Here is an 18,486-nt window from a genome sequence, read left to right on the forward strand (position 1 = left end):
TGAGGATAAAATGACCTAAGCATGCCATGTGTTTACAGTACCTGGAACATAACACTCAGTAAATGTTCCCAATTATTATTATCATTACCATTATTTTACTTCTGGGCATGTCTTCTGAAAAAGGAAGAGAAACAAAGGAATAAACACTTAGGGATCTTTCTTGCTCCCTTGCCCCAGACAAATCAAGATCTTCCCACTGCCACGAGGCCCCTGCTGCTTTACAAACATTATCAGGTAGCTGATTGTCACAATCACACAGATGGCAACGTCAAATTCTGAGCTCCCAGGGCTCCACACGCCCCGACAGACAGTCTGCCTTTTATTTGGAATCCTGGCAAGTCCTGAACTCCTGCAGCCTCCTGCCTCCGTGACACCAGGTGCCCAGATAGGTAGTGCTCTTTTTAAATATTGAACAGCTTTCATTTTCATTGTTTATTTCTAGAGATTTTAATGAAGCCAGGTGCACAGTTTTGGAGACCAGTCATTTTTGCTGGTGCCACCCTGGCCTTTGTGTTCCCTTCTAATTTGAAATTTTGTCCTCTAAAGAGCTCCTCTTTTCCTGCACTTGTTAAAGCTACAGGAAGTGCACTACACTTTGTTGAAACCTCACTCATCTCTCTCATGCAAACAGGGTGGGATTCAGGATAAGGTGGCTAGTCTTTCACCGTATGTAGGTTTTACTGAATTATAAAACCTCATCGCGATTACCCTTCAACTACACAGGCCCAAGAGATTGCATTATGACAAGGTTCCACTAAACTTTAAAATATTAGACCCTTCTAAAGCTAAAAGTATTTTAATAATGTGTCTCATTAATTCTTTAAACTCTTATCTGGGTGACAAATATTCCTGAGTTTATGGTTGACAAATTAAACCCTAGAGACAATCCTGAAGGAGATTGACGGTGGACTAATGAAAGGAGCTAGTTACTTCAATACTCCGTAAAATTGTTCCATCCAAGCTTAGATAGACACTATTATTTCACTAACAGAATTGCTGCAGAGTTCTGGAGTCAACAGGCTCATATATAAGAAATTTACATTTCATAATTGCCTAATCAAGCATCACACAGCTACAATGAAGAGAATCACAAATTTAGAGGTATGTGTCCTTTTCTTCACAATTATTGGCAATTATGTGTAGTTATATTAAGGTTTCCTGAAAACCACACATTTCTTTTTTTCTGAGGAAGATTCACTGTGAGCTAACATTTGTGCCAGTCTTCCTCTACTTCTTATGTGGGTCATGGCCACAGCATGGCTGACGAGTGGTATAGGTCCATGCCTGGGATCTAAACCTGTGAACCTGCGTCACCAAAGTGGAGTGCATGGAACTTAACGATTACACCACAGGTCCGGTCCCATACACACGTTTCTTTGCTTTTACGTCTTTACGTTTATTTACAAATCAACATTAATGTGCACACCACCAAATATCCATTTTCTCCTGTTGGGTCCAAAGTCTAGATACAGATTCTGGGGAGCCTTTAAATTTGACAAAAACATTTCTAGTCTAACTTGCAATGATTTCCCTTCACAAAACTTCCACCAGACATGAAATTTCTTGTTTTTGTGCTGTTGGTGTCGTGCCACCCTTCTCTCCCACATTGACTTGGTGATACATCATATCCTTCCAGGCTCAGCTCAAATTCTCCCACCTCCTCACCGTCCCTCCTCATCACTCCAGACGGAAGCAAAGTCTCCATCCTCTGTACTCCGAGTATCTATCAATTGTGCCGCCGATGCTAACATGGGCCTCTTGCTCTCTGATCTTACGGCACCTTCACTCCGTGCAAGACTTCTCTCCTTTACTTGACAGGAGGGCGGGATTAATAAAATCCTACTTTCCCAGAGCCTAGCACAGGTACCCTGCCCAAATGACAACTTTGGCTAATGCTCATTGAAAGCTCAATGCAAAATCTAAAAGTGATTACCTTCAGGTTCTATTAAAGGGAGCCCCATAAATTCAACGAGGATGAATTTGTAGATTTTACCTAGGAAACACATTTTAACTTCAAAGTAATCTTATTAATTGCACTAAAAAATCCATTTAGGAAGACAAAATAATCACGAGTCAAATGTTTTTCTTGAAAACTCACTTCCATACAGCCAGCCTGAATGATTTCAATCTTGCATGTGGTGAGGAAATCCATCCCAAGAAAGACAAGTGCTCTGATCTTCTGCTTCGGGGGGAGTTTCGGACTAAAACAAAGGCCTCGCGCCAGCTTTATATTATGCTTTGAAAGCCAACCAACGAGAGCTCCACTTGGTTTAGTAAAAGAGTTTCACATACCCAGACCTTAGAGACACATCTTGCTTGTTAGCATTGCCATTTAGATTTGGGACTGGAAAATGAGCCCTAAGGCTAAGCTTGTGAATAAAAAAATTGGAAGCTATATAGAGCATGGGAGCCAAGAACACTAGGCTCCATGTAAAGCCCTTAAAATACGCCCTTTTAAATAGCACTGTTCCAATTTCCCTCCTTCGCCTGTTTGGAGATTCTGTAATTCACTTATAGTTCTTCAAAGATATATATTTGGAAAAATCTTAAAATATTTAAAGACTTAGCTGACACACTTCAAAGAAGCTAGCCCCCACTGACTCATTGTTCCCCCCCGGCCCCTCAGTCTTCTTCCCCTCTGCCTCTAGACTTTGCTTGACCTTTGGAAGGTTCATCTCGCTACACAGGAGCCAGCCCCCATTCTCCACATTTGAACTGAAATGCTCTCCGAGTGTACAGGCCAAAGGAACTCTGAAATCTTCAGGAATTTTGCTAGTACACACATCCTTGATTCACTTTACATTTTTTAAAACCCTTCTTTTCACCTTATATATGAAAAAAATCTCCACACAATATAATTAAGTGTAGCTTTATTAAACATTTTGAGCAAAATGTGCACAGTGGTGGGAGCAGTAGGAACAAAGTAAGAGGCTGTGTTCTGAGGAACTGACTTTATGACCAAGGTTTAGTCGGGCAAGAACACACGCACCCATTTGGCCAAGTATCTAAACAAGAAAGCGTAGTGCTGAGGCAGCGGTGAGGAACATCAGTTCAAATACTTGCAGCTCTTTGTAACCTAACACCAAACTCAAAATGGCGTCAACAGGAAAGTGACTTACTATTTCATCTAACAAGGTTGAAGTTGGTTCATTCAGTAGCTCAACATCATCAGGGACCCAGGCTCTGCTGTTTTTACTTCGTTCTCCAGTTGACTTTTGTCTTCAGGCTTATTTCTGCAGAGTTGCAAAATGGCTGCAGCACCTCCAGCATCAACACTTACACAATACTGCCTTTGAACACTGTGGCGTGAGGGGAAGATGCTCTCCCCCTTTGAGGAGGGAGAAGGCCTCTTCTGGAAGCCTCCAACTGACTTCCCAGAATAGTTCATTGGTCAAAATTGTGTCACGTGTCAATTCCTAAATCAATCATTCAGCCTGGAGAAGGAAATTATCATAACTAATTTAGATGAATAAAAATTCACCTTCTGAGGCTCATAACTGTCTGATATATGAGTAAAATCAGGGTTTTAATAGCAAAGATGGTGGCACAGGGGCAGTGGCTGCTTGATAAGTGACTACAGTATTTTCCATAGGGAGGTCATATCCTTTAGGGGGATTAAGAATATGGTTTGAAACATTTATAATTTAATTTCTGGTAATGAGACCTTCCTGAGGGTTTATAAGCAGGAAAGTAACACGAAAAGACAAAAAACAAGATGTAAGGGACTTTGCAGCTTTCTATTCTGAAAATTCAATTTTTATTTCTCCACATTTACTGGTTATAAACATTTTCATTAATTTATTGAACAAATATTTTCTGAAGCCCTGCTGTTCTGAGGGTGAGGGTACAATGCTGAACAAATGGCTGGGGGTCTTGCCCTCAGTAGAGCTTACATTTTAGTAGAGAAGGCAAACCTACGTAAGTTCAAGTTTGGCTCTGTTAAGAAGAAAAGCAGCAAGACAATAAAATCCTCAGTGAAGGGGGCGAGTATAAACTCGCTGTCCAGGGAGATTCTTGAGAAGATGACACTTGAACCAAACCAGAATAACAAGGAGGCTGCCCTGGGAGGATGTGAGGGCAGAAGCTTCAAAGCAGAGGCAACAGTGCAAACTCTGAAGCGGAATAATCTTTGCATGTTAGAGACCCACAAAAACCCTAGACAACAGTGAGGAAGAGGGAGAGTGGCAGAAGCAAGGCTGATCTGGGTCAGGAAAGGACTTCTTAAACAACACATCAAACACACCCCATAAGGCTGAGGTAGGTGGAAGGGACCAACCAGGCCACATAGGGCTTTCAGGCCATTGCAAAAGTTCGTACGTTATTCCAAGTGTAATGGGAAACACAAAATTTTCAAGGAAGCAGCTTTTTGAATTTCACTTTTTGGCTTCTGCGTGAAAAAAAGAAACTTAAAAGGGGCAGGACTGGCAGTAGGCAGAGCTGTTAGGGAGCAAAGGCAGCAGTCCAGGTACAAGAAGGTGGCTTGGAATTGTGTGGCAGTGGGACAAGTAGACAGATTTTATGGAATATTTTCTAGGAGAAGAGATTCTAGGCCAGTGCTTCAGTGTGCCTGTGAATCCTCTGGCGATCTTGTTAAAATGTAGATTACGATTCAGCAGGTCTAGGGTGGGGCCTGAGATGCTGCATTTCTAACACATTTCCAGGTAATGCCAATGTTTCTTGTTTGAAGGCCACACCAAGTAGCAGGGTTCTAGCACAACGTCACTTTAACTTACACTTTGAGTCGTCTTTCCTATTAGTATCTTATACATACCGTGTGCTCCAGACCAGTGCTGTCTGATACAGTAGCCACACGTTGCTATTGAAATTCAAACTAGAATAAGACATTCAGTTCCTTAGTTGCATTAACCACATTTCAAATGTTCAGGAGCCACATGTGGCTAGCGGTTGCCATTTTGGACAGCACATGTATAAATAACCTTTCCCTTATTACAGAAAGTCTTATTGAACAGTGATGGTCCAGGCAGAAGAAACTATTTCTGGTTCTCTAGGCTTACTGTTACCATGTCTTTGCTCATTCTGGTCTTTTTTAGGGGGAACACACATATTGTCTCTACCTGCTAAAAGCAAATCTTTTGAGAAGTATTTCAAGTCTACCTCTTCTAGAAACTAGATGTGCTTTCTACTTCCTTTAAATCTACACATTTGTTTTATTGCTGTAATGTATGTCTACTCTATTTTGCCTGTCTAGTACTCAAAGCATCCTAGAATCCACTTCCCTTTTCTCTGGTTGTAGAATCTCATTTTCTATGGGGGTAGGGGGGAGAAGAGGACTATTTCTCATCCATTTTGTCCATATGATTCAGCTGAACCTAACTACCCCTAGCTACAGCCATAAGGATCTGAGCCAGATGACAGCCAGTGACATCAATCCCAGGACATTTGCTGAAAAATTAGATAAAGGTGTTCTCTTTCCAGAGGTTACTAAACTGTCTGGATGTTAGTCTGGGTCTACTGGTAGTCATCTTGCCATCAAATGTGCAGTCCTTGCCTGGGAATGAGAACAACTCAGAGGAAAGCAAAAGCAAGGGATACAGACAGATCCTGGATGACATCATCTCCTACTTGGCTACAGCTATATTTGGAGCGCTCTCTATCTACCCTTGAATGTTAGTTACTGGCGACAATAAATTTCCTATTTTTGCTTAAGTTGATGGAGTCTTGTCTATTACCACCCCTCTTCAGGCGTCTGTGTTCTGCTTTGACATATGGAAGCAGCGTGGTCCTTGCTAGTTCTTCCCGTCTCCCTTTCAAGCCACCTCTTCAACCATTCACAGTCACAGTCACTTTTAGTTGGTTTCATATCACAAGTTTGTAGGAGGCATGTGAACATATGCCCATGTAAATTAAATTCTTCTTTACCAGTTTAAATATTCAAATTATTTTGACATGTTGATAATCAAATGTTATGGAGCCAAGGACAATTTTCATTATCTGCTGATAATTTTTATTAATATTTCTCTAGGTTCTTACAGCTTGTTATCTATATATATCTATATATATATACACGCATATAAAAAACAACTTGATTAATCTCTTTACTGCCTAAGTAAGTCACCCATAACAAGTCCAAACTTCCTAGTATGTATCATTTGCCTGGCTAACCTACCTGTACCTCCAGGATATTTATCCTTCACTCTCCCCAACCTCTCGACTTTGAAGGAACTCCGCTAAAGCCACTAAGCTGTGTGCTGGTCCAGGCCAGCGGGCTGGTGGACCTCCAGTGCCTCCAGACCCCACTCTTCCAACCTGCCTTATCTCAGTATCAGCTCACATGGACCCTCTTAGCTTCATGTCTTGGCTTACTCTCCTCATCTTTGTCCTGGAACATACGGAATCTGACCACAATCTGTCCCTCCTAATCGGCTCAGAAGGCCCCCTGGGCACTGTGTTGCTGGGAAGGTTCCTAGACTCCAACCTCAAAGGTGACTGACCCCAGATGCGAAACTCACCACTTGCCCTCTAAAGCTATCCTTTCTAACTACATTGGGCTGAAGAAGGAGCAATTTATTCACAAATGCCCTCACTACTCCACCCCACCCCTCAAACTGTTTTAATATCTCTTGTGTACAAAATAGGATTTAAGAACTACTCTAGAGGACCAAACACAAGATGAGATTTATCTTTTATTAGAGATCATATATTACATATTCCCAAAAAGATATAAAATCTTCCAAGAGAAAATATCAAAACCTATTGATTTCAAGGTAAGCAACATAATCAAAATGAAAGCAAAGATTTTTTCTCCAGACAAAGGAATGTGAAAACATTTCTGCACAAGTACAACAAAGACATGGGAAGGTAATTACAATGTTTTACAACACGTTTTACAGCATTTTATTTTAATCAGTATTTGCAGAAAACAAGGATGCTGAGTTCTCAAACGCTGCAGTTAGAAGCCCAAATTAAAATTTAAAAAAATTAAGAGAAAGTAATGAACTACTTGGTCAACCGAACATCTGCGATAATAAATGTAATAAAACCTAAGCCAACAGATATGTCACCAAGATCACAACTGAAGTATATGGTTTTAGTGTGTGCCAGAGACACTAAATTATTTAATCAGTTCTTGACCATAACCCAAAACAAAAGCATCCTCTCTTCATTTCCCTGACGATTTATTCTAAAAACAAAAAGCAGAAACTTGCTGGTTAAAGAGAATTTCTGCTTTACCTCTGAGCAGCTGGTGGCAACACACACTGAATAAGACCCCAACTGACATGGGACAGATCCATCTCAAACAACTGGAAGTGGCAAAACCGCTGTTATTGCATCAAGAGTTTTTATTTCAACTGATCAGAATTTCCAGAACGATTAAGCACACCCACTTAACCACAGGACACAGTGAACTCCCATAGGAAGGTTTTATATTTAAGATGCAATGAAAATATTGACCTTATTCCTGGGACTTGCTTCAGGCAATCCTAACATCCGTAGGTGTCCACAAAAAGGAAGTCTTTTTTTTTTTAAATTGTTTATCCCCCACAAAAGAGGAAGGAAACTTACAGTACGTGATTATTGCATGAAATTACTCCATTGTAATATCTTTACTAACTCTGGTATGTTTCCTTAATTATTAAAGGCGAAAGAAGTTTATGAATTTAACATAACTTAACAATAATCTTAGGAGCTGCATCTTGATTGTAAATCCAGATGATAAGCAGACTACATGGTCAAACAGAAATTAGGTTTTAATTTATCTATAAAGATGTTGGAATGACAGGAGGTAAATGGAAGTTTAAAGTCAGATAATACTAAGTCTATTAACACAAAGAGAATTTTCATACTCAAAGAGTTCTATGCTAAACTGAATGTTCTAAATGATGCTAATGTTGCTTTTATTTATGTCAAGTTAAAAACGATCCCAAATAAGTTTTATCAAAAGTATTGTAACGGCACACAGGCTTAAAACTTCACTTTGAGTTTAGCACATACAAAAGTTTGGAATTAATTGAACAAACATATTCTTTAATGAGGAGCCACATATAAGTGGGTTTCAAAACAGAGTCTATTTTAAAGCATTCTCTCTTTATTATGGTTAACTCCTGTGAAATGGAAACAGTATGTGGATTTTGTAAGTTACAAAATCCTTGCTTCAAGTTGCAGTCTCCTTGGCAGCAGCATATTTTAATTAACAATATTTTTCTTCCTTGTTTTGTTTTCTGACATCTCAGTACATTCAAATAGTCAAAATGTTTAGAGTAACATCACCACAAATTTAATGAAACAGATCCGAATGTGGCCAGCACTGTCAGGCAAAAATTGTACAATTTATGCATCATAGAAAGAACCCAGCCCCTGCCGCCCCCACAGCTTACCCCCTTCCCCAAACACTAATATGGACACCAAAAGATTTAACAAGACTTATAAAAAAATAAGGCACATTTATTTTGATATGGTAATTTTAAAATAGAAAACCCCTTCTCAGAACATCTGTATTCAAATGAGCTGTGTAAAAAGACACCTTGTGGTACCTAAAATAGGTTACGGTACCTATGGAATTGCTTCTTCTAGTTTAGTGACAATGGAATAAATTGCACCTATCCCACATTGTCAAGTAATGAAAATATGCCTCTTATTCGACTATTGAATGATCCAAAATCCCATATTTCTGGAAATACTTACAAAGGGTGGGAAGGAAGGGGTCAAGTGGTACATTAGAAAAAGGTGTAAAATCACCCATGTAGATCATAAGGTTGATGGATTGCACTTTTCCACATATTTCAATACATAAAATTTCTCTAATGTGTATGAACGATTGCAACCATTTTGGCCATTAGCTATTACCCACCAGCTTTTTATTCCATTTTGGTAAAAATCGATATTTTTGTAAAACTAACAAAGGATCAGCAACGTGAACACTTATGACAATCTCTTCACAACCCCCAACACAGATATAATTAGTCAGAATTTAACCTGAGATACAATCTGTTGAGAGGTTGTCTTTAGACATTTCTTCGTTTGTTGCATCAATTCATACCGATGGTGGTAGTTCATGGAAGGAACTTAAGGGGAAAAAAAAGGTTTATAGCATGGCTTTTTTTTTTTCTTACTATATGGGTAAAAAAAAAAAAAAAAATCACAGAATTCGTGTTCTCACAGTAGCCAGAAGCTAAAATAATGTGCTTCTTTATTGCACGTCAAACCAAGAAGTGTACAAAAGCCAACACTTTCCAATCCAACCGTGAAAGCCTGCTTCACCTCAACCTGATTCGGAATGTGCTGATTTCCATGGGACTCAAGTTGATCTCACTTATATTTCGGGCATCTGGACGTGAGTGCATCAAGGATAATGATGAAGGTACGAGACTTGCAACAGTAAACTTGTTAAAAAGTTTCTGTACCAATATCTAAAAAGTAAATGATAAAAAATTTGCATATTTAGATCAACTTTGAAGAAAGATTAGTAATGCATCTATATATTCCGTGAAAAATAGTATGAGAAAGAGTAAAACAGTATGTTTGAAGCTCCCTTTTAAGGAAAAAACATGGGGTGGGGAGGGAGATTAAATGTACCTATGCATGTGTGAATTTACAGACTACGTCCGGATGGAGACATAAGCAGCTGGTAACGAGGCAAGAGTGACTTGCTCTGCCTTCCTTTTCTGTATTGCTTGAGAACTTATGTGCAGGGGCCATTTTTTCAATAAAAGAAAAGACATCTAATGACCAACAAGCTTGAAAAACATCCATATCCTCTTTCAGTCGACACTTCGGCTCTAATAGCAGTGGTTCTCAACCATTTTTTCCTGTTCCGAAAGAGCTGAGAGACAGGACATGGGGCCCCACAAGGAAGGCTCATCATGTCAGTGAGCCCCATTTGCAAGGTGGGGAGTTGTTTGGAAAATACTATCCTCACCCCTGCCATCTTATCCTAATGTCTCTCTGCCTTGTACAACCACCTTAAGACTCAATGCTTTAGTGTCTGAATAAAATGCCCACAACCAAGCACACTCAGATCATCAACAGTAAGGTACAGTGCAAATACAATTAAAAAAATAACAAAGATATCAGTGCTTTCTTGGCACCGACTCTGTGCAGGGTGAGGGTAAAAAAAAAAAAAAAAAAAAATGGAGACAGTTATCTAAGTAGATTTAGGCCCCCTACCATATTTTCTTTTCTCTTCTTTTCAGATCCCACATATATGCTAATTTGTAGGGCTGGAACTGAATCACGTGAGTCTGGTCTACAGAGTGTCTATGAGGTTTTGGAGAAGAGCTGGGTCAGCTGAGCTGCCTGGTGGGGCAGACCTGTCTATGTGGTAGAACCAACCCAACTGTCTTCTCTGAGTAACGGCCTACTCAAAGCCAGAGACCAAAGACTAGAGGTTTGTTTCCTTCCAAGGAAAGGCTTGATGGAACTGTCAGCAAGACCAGCTCGAAGAGAAATAAAAAATGGGCAGCCAGCAAGCAGTGGTCTGCCTGAGGATTTTTTGGCCTGCAGTGTGGACTCATATGCAAATATGGCTTCATCAGAAGATCTAGCCCTGCATTTTCCCCACGGGAAACATCTGACAGGAGCCACGTACAGCTGCCTTGGTGGCTGTGGGTCAATTATGCCCCTGGCCACAGTCTCACTGCTCCCTGTGGCTTCCCTATTGCTACCCCAACCCATTTTAGTTATTCTAAAACTTGCCTTGGCCCCTGGAGGACTTAGGCTTGCCATTCCTGAACTAGATCGTACACGAACATGTTGGGAGGAGGAAATATGGGGCGGGGAGAGAAGGTGCTCTGTAAGTTGGAAATGGAAGGCCTAAGAATGGATGAGAGCACTGTCTTCAAATGTGCACATGTTCTGGCTATGCGTTTGTCGACAAGGAGGGGAGACTGAAGGTTGAGAAAGTGCTTTCTTAAGATGGGGAGACAAGTTCGTTTACAGCTGAAGAGAATGAATCAGCAAAGAGGCACTGAAACATTATGTTACGTCAGGATTATTTGCAGAAAGTAAGGATTTCAAAGCACACGAACTTGACAACCAAAAATAACCTCTCAGCTCACCTTTCCCTGGGTTGTGGAACAGAGCAGCCCCGTGTCTCTGCTAGAGAAGCGGCAATCAAACACCTTTCTGTGGAGGATCAAAGCTGCCTCATCCGAAGGCTTGTCATTCTCCTGCAAACGAGAGAGCGCCAACACGTCACAGCCCCATTAAAGCAAATACTGACACTACTGCACATTCCACTGCCTTGATGTCAGCATCCCTAAAACGAAAATGCTCATTTTATTTAACGGTGAAGTCAGGCAAATCCGTTTCCCCTCAGGTTCTGTGGTCACTGTGCACGTACACCTACCATACACCGCTCCCCTCCCCCAAGGAGTCAGGATATTATGTGCTAAGGGTCCTTGTGAAGTCACTCATGCCCTAGTTTCCTCCCTAGTCCTTAAAGACTTGGCTTTCCTTTTGCCTATATATTACATCCTGTTTCATCAGAGTTTCTCCAAATACAGCATTTCATTTTTATTTATTTCTATCATGTACATCAGTTGAATAAAGTATACCTGAATTTAGTCCTCATCTGGTCATTGAATGATGTATCATCCATTTTAAAACTGAAACGTGCTTCTTTACTGAATACTAATTTTTGCTAATTGCATTAACATTTTTAATCTTTAATGTATTGGTTCATTATTTTTATATAAGAGACATTTAAATTGAATTAGTTATGCTTATCACTTGCTAAGCCAACCACGTTTATTAGCTTGATGTATCGCTTAAATTCACATTACAGAAGCTATTCTTCTTGTGCAGGCAAAAAGAAAAATATGAAAGAAGACAAGTCAGCCACAGGGATCAGTACACACTTTCTTGCAATAAAATTTTCTGCATCCATTTAAGTAACGATGCTATGAATGGTTCAGGTCTTTGAGTATTTTAAATTATAATTTTACTCAATAAATTTTATGTTTTCTAAACTGAGGAGATGTTTACGATAATAAGCAAAATAAATTTAAAAATTGCTGGAAAAATTAAGAAGCGTACAGTTATTCAAAGGAGAGCCGTATGCTGCTTGGCACTGACACTGTGATGGAATCGATCCCTTTTTCTCTTCTGTGGCCACAGATATGAATACGCCAGGTTCTCCAACATCCTCACTAGGGAGTAAGATTTCTTAATGTGCTATAGGGACATCTTTTCTGAATAGCTGCCAGCATTCCCACCACTGATTTGATTTTAATGTGCCTGAACAATTTAAAGCTGTCCTCAGCTCAGATTCTTGGCTGGAATAACCTGTTTTATGACATTTCACACTGGTATTTTGCAGTGGTACTGCTAAGATTTTGTTTGAAGGGAGAGAAAAAAGTCATGTAAGGAATTCTGAGTCATTGCAGGACCACATGATACAAGTGGCAAGTTTAAATCTATGATAAAGATTTCTAATGAAATTTCAAAAAATTTCACACAGTCCCAAAATAGCAAGAAACTAGCATACAAGAAAATCCTTCATTTATCATATACATAAAATCTCCAAGAGAATAACAAGAGAACTCTGTCACATGCCAATTGTGAAACCTTGGAATAGTCATTTATTCTTCTTAAGCATCAGTTTCCCCATCTGTGAAATGGAGGTAATGCATATCTACCTCCTTCGTGGAGTCACAGGGTGGGTTAACTCACTGAAAGTACAATGTAAAGTAGCCCAGGTTATAGGACAGAATGTGCTAGTGCAGAAGCTGTCGAAATGAGTGGTTCAGAACCTGAGCTGGGAGGGAGACAGCCTGAGATCTGGATCCTGGCCCTGCAATTTACTAGCTGCTGAGTTCAGTAAAACCAGGTTTGTCTTTACCATAAAATGGAGGTGAAATGAAATGAAATAGCATTAACAAGGACTTAGACCAGTGTCTGGAGCATAGGAAGCCCTCTGTATATGTCAGCTACATTGTTTCTATCAATAAGATCCATCAAATAAATAATTGTGATTATTTTGATAATAGTTACAAACCAAACAATATTCTCATTTAACTTCTTATTCATAAATTTCCTTTATAGACATCATAACTTTGTAGCTGAGGAATCAGGAAACCCCCAAATTATATGTCTACAATTATACATCAAAATCATACCAGATTATATACAAAAAACATAATATAACAATCATAAAGTCCTGAGTAAACTTCACAGATTAGACGGCCTCTTAACTAGAGTTTTAAAAGCATTATCACTATTACCCTGAAGCATCTGGGCTTTTTAACTCATTAGACCATCCTTAGAAAAACCATTGATAGCAGGCATTGCTAAAATTCCTGCAACACGTTTGCTCCTGGAATAATGAACGTGTAAGGCCTTTAGCAGACTGAAGGCAACAAAAAAAAGCAGGAAGAGAAACACCTTCGGAATTCTGCCATTGAATTTGATAAGAGACTTAAACAAATAACACAAAAGTAGAGATTAAAGTCATAAAAATTAATTTTCACTGACGGAATACAAGTTATACTTTCTCTAAACAATAAAATTGAATCACTTCCGTGAGGATGAGAACACCAACTGAAATAGCAATCATCTTGTCCAAGTTTTTAAAAATCAAATATTCATGAAAGTATCAGCTTTCAAGCAAAAATACCTGAGGCAAAGCAGCAGTTTTTCAGCTTCAAAGTCTGTCTAGACATTTTATTTCCAAGAAAACTGTTTTTCAAAGTAGAGAAACTGTGAATTTAACTTGAATATGCATGCAAGAAAACAGATACCTTCAAGTAGTCACATTGAATGCTCTAAGACAGTAAACAGATTTTTAAAGGCCTGTTTTTACATTCAATAACGCATTACTAATACCTAGACCTCAGAAAAGAAGGGGAGGGTGTGGGGAAGAAAATTTACAAGTTTTGAAATTACACCAAGCACTGTGCTAGGTGGGCTTCAAATTAAGTGCTTTTGTAAAACAGTTCGGACCACAATTGAGGCTGAATCCCTCCAGGAAGGCTTGGGTGTTCTAAAGTTGCACAGGGAAAACCCACTGCAGAACTTATTTCAGGGGATAAACCAACATCCAGCTAACGGGGCCTATGAGGCTTCTCCATGACTGGGCGGAGTGTGGGGAAGACGATCTGGCTTGCAGAACCATGCCATCAGGCTTAGAGAAAGCTGGATTGGAGCCAGGGTTTGGTTGCACCAGGCACCAGTTAGGTGATTTTGAACCCCTTTGAGGATGGAGGGCCAACCATAGTGAAAATAACAGTAACTGCAGTTAACACTTATTGAGCACTTGCTGTGTGCCAGACCCTGTGCAGAATGCTTTTCACAGATTAGCTCATTTCATCTTACAACAACTGTGAAGTAGTTGAGGTGGTATACAAGTTAGCATTATTATATTTAAATGTAGAGGAACACCCCCCTATCACAAAGCATTCTCTCTCATACTCAAAAAGCAATTACCGCTAATGACTCTACATTAACCCTTCATGATCTTTTCCCACCAGTGGTTGGCATATCCTTCTATGGGTGCCCCATTATTACTGAGTAGACAAGACAAAAATAGCAATGTATTCCCCAACATTTTGAGTACTTTCACTCCCTTTTGTTCCCATGCATGAGGCAGTAGTTTTGGGTAGGGATCTGGAGTCAGACGCCAGAGTGTGCCTCCCAGCACCACCACTTACTCGCTGTGTGACCTGGGAGAGTTACCTACTGTCCTAGGTCAGTTAGTTTCCTCTTCTGTCATGGGGTACAAATATTGCCAACTTTCACAGCGTTGTTGTGAGAGCTAAATAAGACTCACGTAAAGCACTCGGCAAAATGCCTGGCATAGAGACAATTTTAGATATGTTGTTTTGAAATATCTGAGGAATTGGTAATAAAAAAGTATATAAGGAATACAAGTCAAAAGGACATCAACATTGACTTTGGTGATAAACTTCAACTTTCTCCAATTTATAAAAAAGCGCCGATACTTTTACTTCATTATTAGTAACAATCATGACTGAAAACTGCTTGTGACTGAATATCCCAGTTGAGAACCTTTATGTGTGAGGCACTTAGCCCTTACTACGTGCCAGATGCTGTTCTAAATGCTTGACAAACACTGACTCATTTAATCCTCAGAACATCTCTAAGGTGGGTACTATTATCATCGCCACGTTCCTAATAAGGAAATTGGGACTCGGAGAATTAAGTGACTTGCTCTAAGTCACTCAGCCAGCAAGTAGAGGAATGCACTCAAACCCAGGGGGTCTGACCCCAAAGTCTGTGCTTTCACAGTTGCAGTCTCCTGCTCTTGTTCTAGAATGGATTGGTGCTCACAGATATCTAGCTAGGAGGGGAAAGAGGAGGACTACTTGTGATGTAATATAACAAAAGGCTATAATCTAAAGGAGATCAACACTCTGATTTGAGGCTGGATAAACGGAGTATTCAATCAATGTTTTCAAGCAGGCCTAAAACTATGATTTATCAAAACATATATCAATTCAGAAGTAGGGTTTAGAAAATTGTGATTTCTATCCATCCACAACCTGTTCATCCATCCATTCATCCCATTTTAAATAAAACTTAAGGCCATTCGGAAAATTACATATGCATATGACAGTCTTTCCTAAGAAAAGCAATAGGCAAATGTCCTTCTACTTAAGTGGATGAGAACTCAAAATGTGAGAGTTGTGATATTACTGTTTCACACCTAAAGAAACTTGCCTTGCTCATTAGTAATGTGAGGTTCAGAAATTAGTAAACTTCTGGAAACCGTAGTAAACATTACATACACTTTTTCTGAAGAAGAAGAAGAAGAAAGGGACCATAGCTTTGACCAGATTCTCCAAGAGGAATGTGACCCCACCCTCCTCACAGGATGTGTGAGGTGTGCAGATAGATTAAGGTATGGCTAAATACCTGGTAGGAAAAGTTCTCCAACCTTATTCAGATTCTTTGAAAATGCCTAACACCGCTAATCTTTCAGTGCATTCTGGCAGCTGGAAAGGTTAGAACTGTACACTGTGTTGAAAGTCCTGAGACAGGAAATAACCAGTAGAAATTCATTTTCTAGGGTACCCATTAAAATGTCCCATGACATTTACCCTATTTTGATCAACAATATAACATGACAGAAGGAAAGGGGAAGGTGAATGGTTATTCTTAGATATGTGCAACAAAGCAAATTTCTTCCACAATTTTCACCTTTCCAGAACCTAGGGAGATCAATAAAGCACCAATCAATTCTTATAAGAAATGCAAAAAAAGGAAAAACTTTAAACTGCCTCTTATAAGAAAAGAAGGGAAGGTGTAAACAAGTGGGAAGAGAAAATCTTACTTAACAAGCAGGGCTGATGTTGAAATGACTGGTTAACTATTTGCAAGAAACGGTTAAGCACAAATAAAAAGAAATTCCAATTCTATAGAGAATAAAAAGTTAAATATAATATATAGACATAGAGGTAGATATAAAGATATACATATATAAATTAAATAAAAATATATCTGAACATAAAAGCAGTGGAAATAATCTGAAAAAAAAAATAGTTGAACTACATATCATTGTTCAAAACACCAAGGCAGAATGACTCCACGAAGCCTAGCTGAACGGCTTAATCAAGCTCCAACTCGTCCCTGGAATGTCAACATTGCAGGGTGAACCTATCATTCTAGCCTACAGAACCCCAACCCACGATCCATCCTCCCATGAGATTCTCCCAGCATCCTCTCTACCAAGATTCCCTTCTCCCTTAATCAACACCCTTTCCTGATGACACGGCTTTCCCATTCAGTGCACCTGAGTGGTGCTCCTGTTCCCCAGTGTTCAAACTTTTACAGAAGCTTCTTTTTAATATTTCAAACTCTTGGCAGCGCAAGAAAAGGGGGTGATAAAGATAAGATAATTGGAGGCTGGGCCTAGAGGAGGAGAAGGCTAGTTAAATTCCTAGACAGTGGCTGGAACCTGGTAGGGCCATACAGCATGAAAAGGTCAGGCAGAAAGAGAGAAGTGCCCTTATCAGTCCAAGGTGGTCCTCAGACAGATTTATCACGGAAATACTGTGAAGCGGTGGTTAAGAAAATGCTTACTTACATATAGGCCAATGTAGACCTCTGGTCTTGCTTGGAACCTGACTTCTATGTTGACATTATTTCAATGGAAAAAATGCATAGCAATCTCCAAATAAATAACTCATTATCTCCAAATAAATAACTCATTACTGTATGCTGTGAGCTACCAGTACACAAAAACAAGAACACAATCCAAAATATTTAGGTTTGGCTTCTGGATTTATTCATTGAGTCATTTTTGTCTTTCTTTTAGTCTAACCATGGAATTACACTTGACACCTTTTAAGTACCAAGCTTTCTTTGAATCAATACCTACGTCAGCTTCCTTCAATGATTATTTTCCTATTATCCGAGGTTAGGGGACAGAGAGCAATCTTTTAAAGAAGCGATTTTGAACGGATCCATCAATACCTTTGGATTACTAGTGGGCTTTAAACAACCGTTGGAAATACTTGCTAAGAGTCAAAGACTAATATAGGGACTGGCACCAATTGATAGGAGGATGCAAAACAGCCCCAAATATTTCGTTCTGATCATGTGCTAGCATGGTAGTTATCATTAGGTATTAACATTTCAGTCTTTATTCTTCTGGCCAAATATCTACATTGTTAAATTATTTTCTATTCCCTCTGCTAAAACCCCAGTTTGCACCTGAGTTGGCATGTACTGTAAGCATCATTAGGATAACAACCTATGTGTACCAAGCACTTCTGTTTTCAAAGGACTTTCACAGCATTATTTCATCTGTGTCTCACATCAGACCTAAAGCAGTTCTACCTGATGTCAGCCTCATTTTATAAACAGTAGCTGAGTCAGCAGTCACTCTGGCAGGAGGTGAATGAAGGTGGTCCACCGGTCCAAACGTGAGAAGAACAATGGGAAGCCAGGAGGCAGCAGTGAGTGGAGCCCAGACTGTAGAGGGCCTGAGTGCTCAAGGGTCTCAACCCATTTAGTAGGCAATGGTATTTTTAACCTGTGACCTGATCAGACTTGTATCACAGGAAGACAGCCAACAGCAGGAAGAATGACAGGAACAGGTAACCACAAAAAAGAAGTGACCTGGAAAATAAGGGCTAGCCTTGGATTGTAGAGGATAAAACCTTATACTCACTGACTCTACTCAGCTGGAGTTGCTTTGAGAAAACAATTCCTTTTAAACGATTTTGGGCAAGAGTCATCTAGAAGTGAAGCTAGGGAACAGCGGCCACCATGCTCCCCAGAAGTTCTCAGATGCTTCAGGTGGCTAATATCCTCTACCACCTATGCCTGGAGGTGACAACCTGAGGCCCAGAGTCTTTGGTGCCCTACGCTCTATCCTTTCGTCACCTTTAGCTAATGAATTAATGACAGGTTACCTCAGGAAGGCTGTCCTTCTCTAGTGTGTTCTTTCCATGAGTTGAAAAGTAGACCCACAAAAGACCACAGCAGAATCCTAGAAGGAACACTCACAAGATACACTCAATCAAAAAACTGTTACTGAGCCCCCACTATGTGCAGGCCCTGTTC

At 39.8% G+C, this 18,486-nt stretch overlaps 1 protein-coding gene across 2 annotated transcripts in view; it reads right to left on the bottom strand.

Moving 5' to 3' along the window:
• Positions 1 to 6,631: 6,631 nt before the first annotated feature.
• The window catches only part of MAN2A1 (mannosidase alpha class 2A member 1), a 170,237-nt gene continuing 158,382 nt past the window's right edge, over positions 6,632 to 18,486 (bottom strand). For both annotated transcript variants that reach the window (XR_001378333.3, XM_001504585.5), the window contains 2 exons: positions 11,016 to 11,126; positions 6,632 to 9,368 (listed from right to left, as the gene is read on the bottom strand). Coding sequence is in view for 1 of the 2 variants with exons in the window: in XM_001504585.5 (XP_001504635.1) it covers positions 9,216 to 9,368; positions 11,016 to 11,126 (264 nt within the window). In the remaining variant the exon portion in view is untranslated. The remainder of the gene's footprint in view (positions 9,369 to 11,015; positions 11,127 to 18,486) is intronic.

This window comes from Equus caballus, chromosome 14 (genome assembly GCF_041296265.1).
Source record: "Equus caballus isolate H_3958 breed thoroughbred chromosome 14, TB-T2T, whole genome shotgun sequence".
Taxonomy (NCBI): domain Eukaryota; kingdom Metazoa; phylum Chordata; class Mammalia; order Perissodactyla; family Equidae; genus Equus; species Equus caballus.